This window comes from Oncorhynchus gorbuscha, linkage group LG07 (genome assembly GCF_021184085.1).
Source record: "Oncorhynchus gorbuscha isolate QuinsamMale2020 ecotype Even-year linkage group LG07, OgorEven_v1.0, whole genome shotgun sequence".
NCBI lineage: Eukaryota > Metazoa > Chordata > Actinopteri > Salmoniformes > Salmonidae > Oncorhynchus > Oncorhynchus gorbuscha.
The window spans coordinates 53,392,304-53,407,116 of record NC_060179.1 but is presented as its reverse complement, the minus strand read 5'-3'; the positions used below and the strand labels follow the sequence as shown (position 1 = coordinate 53,407,116).

At 41.9% G+C, this 14,813-nt stretch overlaps 2 protein-coding genes across 7 annotated transcripts in view; both read left to right on the top strand.

Moving 5' to 3' along the window:
* Window positions 1-6,536: 6,536 nt before the first annotated feature.
* LOC124039263 (zinc finger protein 501-like) lies at window positions 6,537-9,653 on the top strand. Of its 2 annotated transcripts, XM_046355184.1 has the most exons (6): window positions 6,768-6,910; window positions 7,019-7,062; window positions 7,178-7,355; window positions 7,452-7,510; window positions 7,672-7,774; window positions 7,859-9,653. In XM_046355184.1, exons 3-6 carry the CDS (start codon window positions 7,196-7,198, stop codon window positions 8,905-8,907), a joined length of 1,371 nt encoding a protein of 456 aa, XP_046211140.1. In that variant the 5' UTR covers window positions 6,768-6,910; window positions 7,019-7,062; window positions 7,178-7,195; the 3' UTR covers window positions 8,908-9,653. The 2 variants fall into 2 exon arrangements, with proteins under 2 accessions (XP_046211139.1, XP_046211140.1); XM_046355183.1 differs by lacking the exon at window positions 7,019-7,062 and having other exon boundaries at window positions 6,537-6,910.
* Window positions 9,654-10,169: 516 nt separating this feature from the next.
* LOC124040009 (serine-rich coiled-coil domain-containing protein 2-like) overlaps window positions 10,170-14,813 on the top strand; it is an 88,697-nt gene continuing 84,053 nt past the window's right edge. For 2 of the 5 annotated variants that reach the window (XM_046356705.1, XM_046356703.1), the window contains exon 1: window positions 10,170-10,724. The gene's annotated coding sequence lies outside the window, so the exon portion shown is untranslated. The remainder of the gene's footprint in view (window positions 10,725-14,813) is intronic. The other 3 variants (XM_046356701.1, XM_046356700.1, XM_046356702.1) reach the window with 2 other exon arrangements.

The window sequence follows — 14,813 nt, the reverse complement described above, 5'->3', positions numbered from 1 at the left end:
CATTGGTTGAAACTCAAGTGGTTAATAGCTGGCCCACGTGGCGGAAAATGTTGCCGGACACAGCTTGTGGCTAATTGAGGTAAAACAGTAATTCTGCTCATAGATTATGCGGGAGGTTTAAAAAATACTTACTATTCGTGAAAGTTCCGGAGCATGTTTTAATTGTTTCATTGTTTAATTGTTTCATCACTTGTAATTGTTTACTGACACCGGCCATAATTCAAAGCGTGTTTAGAGCATTTGTAAATCTGCCTTTTTATGCTCTTTATCGACCAAGGAAAAACATTGACACCAAAATATTAGCAGCTTAACGGTGATAAATGCATTTGGTGAACACAAATATGTTCACATGTATCAGCTAGCTACTGTATGTCTGTGATAAGAGCATGAGATAAAACTAACTAAAAATACATTTAGAGTAGTAGATTAGTTCACACACCTTGCGTTGGTGAAAGCCTTGTGAGCCTGCAGCCCCTTGGAGCAGATGGCACTCTTGAGGATGGCTCTAATCTGTGTCTCATCCTCCAGGGTGACACACAATACGTTCTCCATGATCCTGTCCATGTCGCCTTTGTGCTCCACATAGACCTGCATCAGATCATGCTTCTCATCCTCACAGTTCTTGTCGGACTTCTCAAAGTTCAGGATGTCTTGCTGTGTGATTTGCAAAGAGAAAGCAGTCTCCTATGACATAACTGTAATCATGTCCAGGCCTGAGACCTGAATGTATCAACCAATCAAATACCTTTTTACAACAGCTGATGTCACAAAGTGCTGTACAGAAACCCAGCCTAAAACCCTAAACAGCAAGCAATGCAGGTGTAGAAGCACGGTGGCTAGGAAAAACTCCCTAGAAAGGCCAAAACCTAGGAAGAAATCTAGAGAGGAACCAGGCTACGAGGGGTGGCCAGTCCTCTTCTGGCTGTGCCGGATAGATTGTAACAGAACATGGCCAAGATGTTCAAATGTTCATAGATGACCAGCAGGGTCAAATAATAATAATCACAGTGGTTGTAGAGGGTGCAACAGGTCAGCAACTCAGGAGTAAATGTCAGTTGGCTTTTCATTGCTGATCTTTCAGAGTACCTCTACCACTCCTACTGAGAGTTGAAAACAGCAGGTCCGGGACAGGTAGCAAGTCCGGTGAACAGGTCAGGGTTCCATAACGTGTAGGTATGTACAGCAGGACCAAATCGGAAAGATAGGTAGGAGCAAGCCCATGTAATGCTTTGTAGGTTAGCAGTAAAAACTTGAAATCAGCCCTAGCCTTGACAGAAGCCAGTGTAGAGAGGCTAACATTGGAGTAATATGATCCATTTTTTTTGTTCTAGTCAAGATTCTAGCAGCCTAGTTTAGCACTAACTGAAGTTTATTTCGTGCTTTATCCGGGTAGCCGAAAGTAGAGCATTGCAGTAGTCTAACATAGAAGTGACAAAAGCATGGATACATTTTTCTGCATAATTTTTGGACAGAACATTTCTGATTTTTGCAATGTTACGTAGATGGAAAAAAGCTGTCCTTGAAACAGTCTTGATATGTTCGTCAAAAGAGAGATCAGGATCCAGAGTAACGCCGAGTTCCTTCACAGTTATATTTGAGACGACTGTATAACCAACAAGATTCATTTTCAGATTCAACAGAATATCTCTTTGTTTGTTGGGACCTAGAACTAGCATCTCTGTTTTGTCTGAGTTTAAAAGTAGCAGATTTGCCAACATCCAGTTCCTTATGTCTGAAACAAAGGCATCCAGGGAGGACAATATTTGGGCTTCACCATGTTTCTGTCACGACTTCCGCCGAAGTTGGTCCCTCTCCTTGTTCGGGCGGTGTTCGGCGGTCGATAACACCGACCTTCTAGCCATCGCTGATCCATTTTTCATTTTCCATTGGTTTTGTCTTGTCTTCCATTACACCTGGTTTCAATCCCATCAATTACATGTTGTGTATTTAACCCTCTGTTTCCCCTCATGTCTCAGTGATTGTTTGTTGTATGTTTTGTGCAAGTCATGTTCTGGTGTGCGACGGGTTTTGTACCGTTTTATATTATTTTTGTATATATTGGTTTTCAGAGTTTTTTTTAGCATTTATTAAACTACTCAGTTTATACCATGTTCACTCTCCTGCGCCTGACTACCTTGCCACCAGTACACACCCATTCCAGTTTCATAAAAATGTACAGCTATGTGTCGTCTGCATAGCAGTGAAAGTCAACATTATGTTTCCGATGTTGACTTTCACTGCTAAAATATATAGTGAAAACAATAGTGGTCCTAAAACGGAGCCTTGAGGACAGTGTTAATTCATAGTAATTTTCATTTAAGGCTGCAGAATGTGAAAACTCTGCAAGGTGGGTGTAAAGACTTACCAGGCACTGGAAAAAAGCTGGTTAAGAAATCTTGACTTGAAGTCCTACCTTAAGAAACATTGTTCTCCAATAATCTTCCGTTATGATCTTGGTCAGCTTTTGTCTTTGTCACTCAACACTGCGTACATCTTCCTTAGATCCTAACATAGCAAGACACTAAACAGGACATAAACTGATCATAATCAGAGACCTGCTCCTCCTGATATATAAAACAAGGTTTGAAAGGTAAACAAACATTCACACCATTTTTTTTAGGTTGGCTTACCAAACTGGAACTTGGCAGTAGCTTGCTCGTCACCTGGTGCTCATATCAGGGTGGACTTGTAGTGAGACTTTATAATAACCTGTCGAACGTCTGCTTCTGATGCATCCTTTGTGACACCAATTACATCATACGGGTTTGACGTCTTGTACAGCGTCTCACACTGATCCATTAAACCCATATCTGCTTCCCCTAGCATGTCAACAATGTGTAGGGAAGCTGTCTCCCACCTGAGCTGAAGGGAAAGCCCTGATGCTCAGATTCTGCCAAAATGCTCCGTCGAAACGCAAATACGCCTAGCATGCGACACAGTTGGAACTTAACTTTCATGTGAGAAATATTTTTTCAAATACAACTAATAAACTTACTGTACGCAGTTTAGGAAAGTTACACCCGGCTATATTTTGAGAAACACTAGAAATGTGGAATGGAATGGATCTATGGAAATGCTAGCGCAAGGTAAAAGGATGTGTTGTAGCCTAGGCGGTGCGTTAATACAGCCAGGTGCAACTTTGCTAAACTGTACACATTAAGTATATTTTGTATTTAAAAGAGTATTTCTGGCTTATATGAAAGTTAAGTTCGAAAGGGTTACAAAACCATATTTACAAGTAAGGCATATTTGTGTTTCTCCTTCACCCAAATACAGACAGCTGATGTTCTGAAAGAGCTGCAAAATCTGTATACTTACAAATCAGCTGGGCTAGACAATCTGGATGCTCTCTTTCTAAAATGATCCACAGAAATTGTTGCAACCCCTATTACTAGCCTGTTCAACCTCTCTTTCGTATCGTCTGAGATCCCTAAAGATTGGGAAGCTGCTGCGGTCATCCCCCTCTTCAAAGGGAGAGACACTCTAGACCCAAACTGTTACAGACTTATATCCATCCTGCCCTGCCTTTCTAAAGTCTTCGAAAGCCAAGTTAACAAACAGATCACCGACCATTTCGAATCCCACCATACCTTGTTGTCCGGTCCTCCTGCAGTCGGTGCCACAGGGTTCAATTCTCAGGCAGACTCTTTTCTCTGTATATATCAATGATGTTGCTCTTGCTGCGGGCGATTCCCTGATTCACCTCTACGCAGACGACACCATTCTGTATACTTCTGGCCCTTCCTTGGACACTGTGCTATCTAACCTCCAAACGAGCTTCAATGCCATACAACACTCCTTCCGTGGCCTCCAACTGCTCTTAAACGCTATTAAAACTAAATGCATGCTTTTCAACCGTACGCTGCCTGCACCCGCACGCCCGACTAGCATCACCACCCTGGATGGTTCCGACCTAGAATATGTCGGAACCTGGCTAGACTGTAAACTCTCCTTCCAGACTCATATCAAACATCTCCAATCTAAAATCAAACCTATAGTCGACTTTCTATTCCGCAACAAAGCCTCCTTCACTCACGCTGCCAAACTTACCCTAGTAAAACTAACTATCCTACCGATCCTTGACTTCGGCGATGTCATCTACAAAATAGCTTCCAATACTCTACTCAGCAAACTGGATGCAGTTTATCACAGTGCCATCCGTTTTGTTACTAAAGCATCTTATACCACCCACCACTGCGACCTGTATGCTGTAGTTGGCTGGTCCTCGCTACATATTCGTCGCCAGACCCACTGGCTCCAGGTCATCTACAAGTCCATGCTAGGTAAAGCTCCGCCTTATCTCAGTTCACTGGTCACGATGGCAACACCCACCCGTAGCAAGCGCTCCAGCAGGTGTATCTCACTGATCATCCCTAAAGCCAACACCTCATTTGGCCGCCTTTCCTTCCAGTTCTCTGCTGCCTGTAACTGGAAGGAATTGCAAAAATCGCTGAAGTTGGAGACTTTTATCTCCCTCACCAACTTTAAACATCTTCTATCTGAGCAGCTAACCGATCGCTGCAGCTGTACATAGTCTATCGGTAAATAGCCCACCCAATTTACCTACCTCATCCCCATACTGTTTCTATTTATTTACTTTTCTGCTCTTTTGCACACCAGTATATCTTCCTGCACATGACCATCTGATCATTTATCACTCCAGTGTTAATCTGCTAAATTGTAATTATTCGCCTACCTCCTCATGCCTTTTTTCTCTTTTTTTCTACTGTGTTATTGACTTGTTTATTGTTTACTCCATGTGTAACTCTGTGTTGTTGTCTGTTCACACTGCTATGCTTTATTTTGGCCAGGTCGCAGTTGTAAATGAGTTCTCAACTAGCCTACCTGGTTAAATAAAGGTGAAATAAAAAATTAAAAAGCTTCAATGCCACACACCACTCCTTCTGTGGCCTCCAACTGCTCTTAAATACTAGTAAAACTAAATGCATGCTCTTCAACCTATTGCTGCCTGCACCTGCCCGCCCGCCTAGCATCACTACTCTGGACGGTTCTGACTGAGAATATGTGGACAACTACAAATATCTAGGTGTCTGGTTAGACTGTAAACTCTCCTTCCAGATTCACATTAAGCATCTCCATTCCAAAATTAATTCTACAGTCGGCTTCCAATTTCGCAAGAAAGCCTCCTTCACTCATGCTGCCAAACATACCCTCGTAAAACTGACTATTTTATCGATCCTTGACTTCGGCGATGTCTTTTACAAAATAGCCTCCAACACTCTACTCAGCTAAATGGATGCAGTCTATTACAGTGCCATCCATTTTGTCACCAAAGCCACATATACTGCCCACAAACTGCGACCTGTATGGTCTCGTTGGCTGGCCCTCGCTACATATTCGTCACCAAACTCACTGGCTCCAGGTCATCTATAAGTCTTTGCTAGGTAAAGCCCCGCCTTATCTCAGCTCGCAGGTCACCATGGCAACACCCACTCATAGCACACGCACCAACGGGTATATCTCACTGGTCATCCCAACACCTTCTTTGGCCTCCTTTCCTTCCAGTTCTCTGCTGCCATTGACTGGAAGGAATTGAAAAAATACTGAAGCTGGAGACTTATATCTCCCTCACTAACTTTAACCATCAGCTGTCATAACAGCTTACCGATCACTGTACCTGTACACAGCCCTTCTGTAAATAGCACACCCAACTACCTCATCCCCATACTGTTATTTATTTTGTTGCTACTTTGCACCCCAGTATCTCTACTTGCACATCATCATCTGTACATCTATCACTCCAGTGTTAATGCTAAATTATAATTATTTTGCCACTATGGCCTATTTTATTGCCTTACCTCTCTAACCTTACTACATCTGCACACACTGTACATAGATTTTAATATTTTGTGATTGACTGTATGTTTGTTTATCCCATGTGTAACTCTGTGTTGTTGTTTTTGTCGCACTGCTTAGCTTTATCTTGGCCAGGTCGCAGATGTAAATGTGAACTTGTTCTCACCTGGCCTCCCTGGTTAAATAAAATGTAAAAAAAAATCCATAAAAATAACATGTTCAGCTACTTAAGACATTGGCTTTAATCTAGGTTGTGCATTTAGATTTTGAGAAAACCAACATCTAATGAAGAATCTTTCAGTTCTCTCATTGACCTCTCAAACCCCAAACCCTGGCCTGGTCTGTTAGTCTGTTTTGCAAGCGTTCCCGGAAGTCTTGCGATGTTGCGACTTTGGGTTTAGAAACTCTGTGGCCTGATCATCAAATATTCTCAATGTCCCTGATTTGTCGCTTGTTCTCACAGTCACAAAGTCAAAACCAGTTGGTGTAAATATAATTTTCACCTATATTTCACTTCTCCACTTATATGACTGCTTTTTCGTAGCAGGTTAGGCGAACCTACGCAGCAGGTTAGAAGACTGAGGTTGGGGTTAGCGAAAATGCTCACCTAACCTACGAAAAGTCCCTTTGTTATCGAAGTGGCGTGAAGAGTTTTCCCATAAAGATAAAGAAATTGTCTCTTTAATAAACCCACTTAATTTCTAAACCGGAAATACGATTTGGGAGTTTCACGTAATACTTCCGACTGGGCACAGACACTATTTACGTTGCGATCGTGTGAAGAAGTCTGTGTAGTCATAATTCATTCAAAGTATTGATGTAGCTACTAGCTCAATCTTTCATCAATGCAAATCTGAAAGCGTTGTCAATTAGCTACAGTCGTGATAAATACCAACAAACAATGTCAAATTTCATCGCGCTGCAGACCCAGCTGGCCTCCGTCATGGATACACTTGTTCACGCGGTGGTGGCCGAACTGGGTAAACTTATAGAAGACAGCTCTGTCTTCGTGTTCAGCCTGCAACGGACCCAGGGACATTGCGAGGATGACAAATTATCTGCGAAACTACAGACTGAGAGTCAGAATAAGATGGTAAGTTACCATGAGTGCGAGAGAGGAAAGGCCCTGCCTAGCAGCTGGTTAGGATACTGAACCGAGGTCGATATTAACGTTAGCGTTTTGCCCATATCACATTCACAGATCAGCTGACCTGTTGGCCCTACCATGTTTATAAACAGATACAGGTGACGGATACCATACATGAATAGAAGAGCCACTCTTAATATTCGTTTTGGTTGTTGTTGAAATAAACATTGCTCATCTCTTTAAAAAAAATGATATAATTTTTTTCATTTACAGACACACTTCGCAACACTCATGGAGGTACTGGGCAGTGAGGCATTGGGTAAAATAATTACAATTATGGATGATACTAAGTTTTTGATGGACTTTGAATCCAAGACCTTCAAAGAACATGGAGGGAAAAAAGCTAAACCACAAGCAAGCATCTTGAATATTCTGTCAGTTGGGGGAATGGGTAAGTAGCATAGATGTTTATATTGCTTTATCTGTTGCACTACAAGTTACAAGAATGACCTATTTGTCTTTCTAATGCCTCCTTTCTTTGGTGTAGCAGAGGAACATTCTTATGGTGGAACTTGTAAAACTGTGACGCAAACTGTTTCAATGCAGGTAAGCACTTTGCAGATTGCTTCAAGAGTCATTGTTTCTGCAAACACTTTTGCTGGTTTCAATAGACAAAATGTGAAATGTTTGTAGTCTGTGCCATTTCAATAACATGATCAAATTATGTTCCTACAGTTCACACCTAATCAATCTGTTTGTGCCGGTAGTCTGCAGATGTGGAGGAAGTGGACACCCCAGAATCTCCCCTCGTCTTGGCTGTCTCTGTCAAAGACGAGTATGGACAAATACACCTGGGGGCCATTGCAGAGAGTAAGTATAAAGCCAGTATTAGGACGGCCTATATCAAATGATCTCCTGCCACCTAAAATGAGATGTTTTATATATGTCTTACAGGAGCTGCTGATGATGCTTTTGCAGCAAACTCTTCCTCAGAGAACCAATATTGTATGATTAGCGATGACCCACCAGTGAACCCCACAGATATCCTATTGGAGTCTTTGTTTGCCCAAAATAAGCTCTTTATTTGCACAGAGTGCGGGAAAAGTTTCTCCACGCAGAGTAACCTCAAATCCCACCAGCGACTTCACACAGGCGAGAAACCGTTTGTGTGCATGTTCTGCAACAAAGCCTTTGCCCACAAACAGAGTTGTAATGATCACATCCGCACCCACACTGGTGAGAAGCCTTTTATATGTGTCGTCTGTGGGAAATGTTTCGGCAAGCAGGCACACCTCAAGACCCATTCGATAATACACACTGGAGAAAAGCCTTACAGCTGCAGAGTGTGTGGCAAGAGCTTCAACCTGGCTCAAAATCTGTCTAGACACCAGCAAATTCACACGGGAGAGAAAATCTTCACCTGTTTGCTGTGTGGGAAAGGCTTCACACGCGCTGTAACACTGAAGACCCATCAACTCATTCACACTGGACAAAAGCCCTTCCAGTGCAATCAGTGTGACAAGAGTTTCCGTCATTCTGTCAATCTGAAGAACCACCAGCGGATTCATACAGGCGTCAGGCCATTTAGCTGTGACTTGTGTGGCAAGACATTCCGTCAATCAGTGAATCTGAAAATACACAAGCGCATCCACACTGGAGAGAGGCCATTTGGCTGCACAGAATGCGGCAAGACCTTCAGTCAGCAGAGTAGTCTTATCTCTCACGGACGCACCCACTCTAGCGAGAAGCCTTTAGAGTGTAGCTTCTGTGAGAAAAGATTTAACAACACCAACAGTCTGAAGTTGCACCAGAGAATCCATACAGGAGAGAAGCCGTACAGCTGTGAAATCTGTGGGAAGACATTCAGTCAGGGCAGTCATCTCCGAACTCACAAGAAGCATGTCCACGCAGGAGGGAAACAGTACATCTGTGATAAATGTGGGAAGAGGTATTCAGACAAACGGAATCTTAAGATGCACAAATGTGTTTATGCCTCAATCTAACATTGTGATGTGCAAACGGTTTCAGTCTTGGACAGACTTTTGTTGTCCTTTGCTTTGCTGTTTTTATGCCTGTTGGTTGAATCACCAGATGTCTTTTGTGATAGAGCCTTGAAGCCTGGCAGGCGAATCTAGGGAATTCCCTTTCAACTTGATTTTAGCCTGAGCAAAAATGTATAGTTTATTATGGAATAGGACTTGCTGTCAGGGGCTAGGTATTTTAGTTTTTGTTCCCATTTAAGCAATTATGAAAAGGAAAAAGCAGAAACCATATATTTAAGTTAAAATAATGTTTTCATGTTAGTGTGTACTGTATATAATGCCATTTTTGTAAATATGTAAGACATTTTATTTAGCATAACTAAAAGTATAGTTAACATTTTGCAGCCTGATATGTATTGATATCATTTGTAAAAAGCCAACAAAACTGAAACTGGTGTTTGGATACAAAAAAATCTGTAGATTGTCTTGTTCTAACAGAATTGCTTGGCTGGCTAGTCTGTACTTCCATAACATCAGGTCCATTTGTATTTATTGCTTACCACATGTACTTGTTTCTTAAGGTTTGTTTCCCACAGACTTGAGTTAAGAATTTGCACATTTTCTATTTTATAGCATTTGTTTTTATATACTTTATGTAAAAGAGACAAATCAACACATGGCTGTATTTAGTGGGATGGAACAAATTGGTTCAAACAAATCACAGTAAATTATGGGAATGTAATTATTAAAGACATGCAATGATTCAATTTTGGCCATTTTTTTCTGTGTGAACTTTGTTATGGATCCAAATGGAAACCGTGCTACCATGTTGCTTTATTGCCCAATTCACTGCTAAACTCAATTGAAAGGTTGACATTTGCTGTTGCAGCACTTTGAGGCTTATTTTAGTGATTCATTTGACTGATTTTTGTTTGCCTCAATTGTTTATTTTGTCTAATTTATTTTGTTACTATTATTTAAGGACGTGAGAACTCTATCTAGTGTTGCTGTTGCAAAACTGGTAACTTGATCTGTTCAATAAATACATTCAAATAAAGCCTTTATTGATTAAAAAAATATTATATTGCCACCTGGTGGTCTGGCAGAAATACTTTTATTCAATGACATTTGATAAATGGTAAGTTAATTATTTCACTGTGAATCATCAGTATCACAGAAATGCTAGCAAGAAAAGTGTGCTGTTTCTCAGGTTGACATAAAATTCAAATGTTGGGGTTAAGGGGAGGGTATGTTTATATTTCTGACGTCGGGGTCAGCTGTGCTTGAAGCGGTGAGCGTGTGGATGATTCAGAGATTCGAGTGAGCGACCGAGTGCACAGTCTTGACAGCGCCGAGCTTAGCAACACTGAACGCCACAAGGAGCCCTTCAGCTAGCTAGCTACTAAACAAGCGGAAACAAACGTTTTTCCTTACAATATTTATTTGACAAGACATGGAAATGAACACCAGAAGGGAGGCGACGAGAAAATCTGGATGAATTGGTGGACCATTAAAACAAAAACCCTGCTTCAGAGAAAGCACTCTTAACGTTAGTTAGCTAGCAAATGTGGATTAGACTTTCTCAGTCATATAATATGCTCGTAAGTTTTCATATTTAATGGATGGGCTTCGTTCAGCAAGCAGTGTAAGGCTATTTAACTGAACATTAATAATTTAGCGAGCTAGCCAGACTACTGCCTTGAACTTGCTAGTGAGGCTAACTTTACTAGCCAGCGTTAGCAATTGGACCAGCACTTCATATTCAATCATCTTGCCTCTTCACTTTTCAATTCATGAATTTGCTGTAGCGCAAGCTGATGCGTCGTCTGTTTCAATAGGTAAGTACGAGTTTGAGTCACCTGTGTGTGTCAGTTGTTCAGTGGAAGTCCTGTCTTGTTATGACATTAACTATCCCTTCTCAGGCCTGATCCAGCAGCTGAGTTACAGCAGTGCCTAATTTACAGTACTCTGAGTCATTAGCCAGCAGATTCAGACCCTCACCGTTACGCTTGTTTACACGTAGCCCAATAATGGTCTAACGTTGTTCCGAAAGCCAAAACGGTCAATCTGAACATGAATCGATTCTCAATTGCGGTACGGTTCTAGAAACAAATCCCTCTACTTTAATATCAAAAAATAATTTCATAACTGCAATTTTTAAATTAACCGTTGCAGACAAAAGTATATATCAGTGACTACACTTTGTGGCGTCCATCTACCATTTACACATAGGTGTAAAGCGACGCAGATGGCTAATTAGCAAAGAGAAGGGTGCAACTGCAGCCCGTCATTTGGGGTGTTCCTGCATATTTTCTTCTATTGGTCCTTTTTTAAAAGCTGACTCCAGTACAGTAGATGGCAGTAATGCACTATAACGTTCGATGACAACTGGCGATAAACCCCACAGGACAACGGTAGCTAGCTATAGCTAGTACACACCGGTAGAGTGTCCTTCGCCCTTCCTATTGGGCACTGTTTTTCCACAGTTCTGTTAATGACGGCGAGGGCAGGTGTTCGGTAGGCGGGCGCAAAGGACACTGTGCTAGCTTAGCCAGCTATGGTAAACTCCACCCCATTCCGTACAAATGTGCGCAATCGCAACATTCAAACGAGGCTACAAAGAAAACTAATGGGACTGTAGCGACTGTGTTGACGTCAAAATCGGGGGTGTGAACTAGGTTTCTATTTAAGCGTTGATCGACATGGTAATGGCTCTATAGTATTGGAGGAAAGTTGAGAACTGACCCTCCGTTACATCTCGACGTGTCATGTCGTAACGTACAGCACGCATAAAGCAACTATTTCTATCTTACAGTCTCTCTCCTCCAGGTGTAGCACTTATCTCATCCTTTAAAAACAAGTAATAGACAGTGACGGGGGTAAGGGGGGGAACCTAGTCATTTTTTCCGTCATCATTGTATGCGACCATCATTCTCAAAGCCGCTGTTTACTTCTAAGTTCACTTTAGCACCGCCCCAAAAACCCGTTTCAAATTCGACACAAACCTTCAAATAGGTATGTAATGACACATTATATAAACTCTTTATAGTGTTTTATTTACATTTTAGAGGCGATAAGGTAATAAGTTGGACAGATCGAGTGAAAAACAGCAATTTTCCCACACAACATCTCTCCTTCTCACTATCACTCATTAGTTTCGCTTCCCCATCCGCCATTTTTAAAAAGACCCGACGGGGCTCATTGCCTGCTTGAATTATGCAGAAATGGGCAGCGTTTAGGTCATGTAATTGATTCTGTTGGAAAGGTGAGAAATTGTGCTTTACAATGGTATTGACCTTACAGTTGATCTGGAATTATTATGTTTTTGGGGCTCTAAAATAAGGAAAATTGTACGGACCTGCTGTGTACCGAAGTACCTAGCGGTAGGCAGTGTCCTTTTGCCCCTGCCTGTCGGGCATATTTTTCTCCGGTACACAGCAGGCGGGAGGCAGAGGTGACACCATGTGATAGCTAGCTATCACACAGTGTAGCTTCATCCCGCTGTACTGTCGGCGCTGTTGTTTTTCTCCAGTTTTGGTTACGAAGGTGAAGGGAAGTGTTCGGCAGGCTGGAACAAAGGACATTGTCTACCGGTGGGAAAACTCATAACTTTTATTTCCCTTTTGAAATGTATAAAAGTGTCGCACAAGCATGAACATTTTCTCAGGGGGTGGGGTGTTCATGAACGAACCAATTGGATACTTGTGGAGGGGTGTTCCTGCAGATGCTAGAATGCTCCAAATTGCTGCAGTTGCACACTATTTCTGACTGTCTTCCGTCTGTTTTCCGTGAACAAGTGCTGTAACATGGAAATATGGTCGGGTGGGAACACTAACTCTGTAAAGGTGTGTATCAATTTAACCATATTTGTTTTTTGAAAATTATTTCTTGCTGATATGAAAGAGAAGGTCCTTATGCTTCCAAAACCGTACCGCAAGTGATGCGGCGTGTTAATGTTCAGACCAAGAGTTGGGGGCGCTTAACAAAATACCCTGTACAGAAGATGCCTTCATCCAATGACACTTATGTGTCATGTAATGGAACTGAGAGTCATTATCAAGGGCTAGTTTATACTGAGCTGCACTGGGGTCAGAACGTCATCATGGTTAAGACCCTACGGAGCCAGCGTGAGATATGGCTCGGAAAACGTACCTCAATCCAGGGATGAGAAATTGCGTTGTACACCGAATTCTCTCATTTATACCAACTGTTACACAGAATAGATAGAACGATTGCTAAAAAAACTAGCAGCATTTCATGATGTATCAGTTTGGATATACATTACCAGTCAAAAGTTAGGACACACACTCTTTCAAGGGTTTTTCTTTATTTAGACTATTTTCTATATTTTAGAATAATAGTGAAGACATAAACTATGAAATAACATATGGAATCATGTTGTAACCAATGAAGTGTTTCATATTTGAGATTTTTCAAAGTAGCCACCTTTTGCCTTGATGAAAGCTTTGCACACTCTTGGCATTCTCTCAACCAGCTTCATGAGGAATGCCTTTCCATCAGTCTTGAATGAGTTCCCACATATGCTGAGCACTTGTTGGCTGCTTTTCCTTCACTCTGCTGTCCAACTCATCCCAAACCATCTCAATTGGGTTGAGGTCGGGGGATTGTGGAGGCCAGGTCGTCTGATGCAACACTCAATCACTCTCCTTCTTGGTTAAATAGCCCTTACACAGACTGGAGGTGTGTTGGGTCATTGTCCTGTTGGAAAAACAAATGATAGTCCCACTAAGCGTAAACCAGATGGGAAGGCGTATCGCTGCAGAATGCTGTGCTGGTTAAGTGTGCCTTGAATTCGAAATAAATCACTGACCGTGTCACCAGCATAGCACCATCACGCCACTTCCATGCTTCACGTTGGGAACCACACATGCAGCGATCATCTGTTCACCTACTCTGCATCTCACAAAGACACGGCGGTGGGAACCAAAAATCGCAAATTTTTACTCATCAGACCAAAGGACAGATTTCCACTGGTCTAAAGTCCATTGCTTGTCTTTCTTGGCTCAAGCAAGTGTCTTCTTCTTATTGGTGTCTTTTAGTAGTGGTTTCTTTGTAGTAATTTGACCATGAAGGCCTGATTCATGCAGTCTTCTCTGAACAGTTGATGTTGAGATGTGTCTGTTACTTGAACTCTGAAGCATTTATTTGCGCTGCAATCTGAGGTGCAGTTATCTCTACTGAACTTATCCTCTGCAGCAGAGGTAACTCTGGGGCTTCCTTTCCTTTGGCGGACCTCATGAGAGCCAGTTTCACAGTGCCTGATGGTTTTGCGACTGCACTTGAAGAAACATTCAGTCATTTAAAATTTTCCAGATTGGCTGACCTTCATGTCTTTAAAGTAATGGACTGTCGTTTCTCTTTGCTTATTTGTGCTGTTCTTGCTATAGTATGGACTTGGTCTTTTACCAAATAGGGCCATCTTCTGTTTAACACCCCTACCTTGTCACAACACAACTGACTTGCAAAAACACATTAAGAAGAAAATACATTTCACAAATTAACTTAATAAGGCACACCTGTTAATTGAAATGCATTCCAGGTAACTACCTCATGAAGCTGGTTGAAAGAAGGCAAAGCTGAGCTAGCCTGCAACGTCACTTCCTGGAGTAGCTCAAACTGCGCATGTTACGTCTCCATGAAACGTCATCTTAACCCACTTAATTTGGCGTCAATGCATTATTGAATCTTGGCATAGGAAGGAATGGTGTCATGTGATGGCTTTGTCCATTCATCTATACAGTCATTGGCTTAAAGGCTCCAGCCACATTGGCCCAGAGGTAAAGAATCCCTTGTTTTACCTCCACATTCCTCTCTAAACCAGCATGCCTTGCATATTTGAATTGGAAGTGAGTCTAACTGCAACTTGTAAAACACTGACTGATGGTAGTGTGATTGTTGTGGCCTTA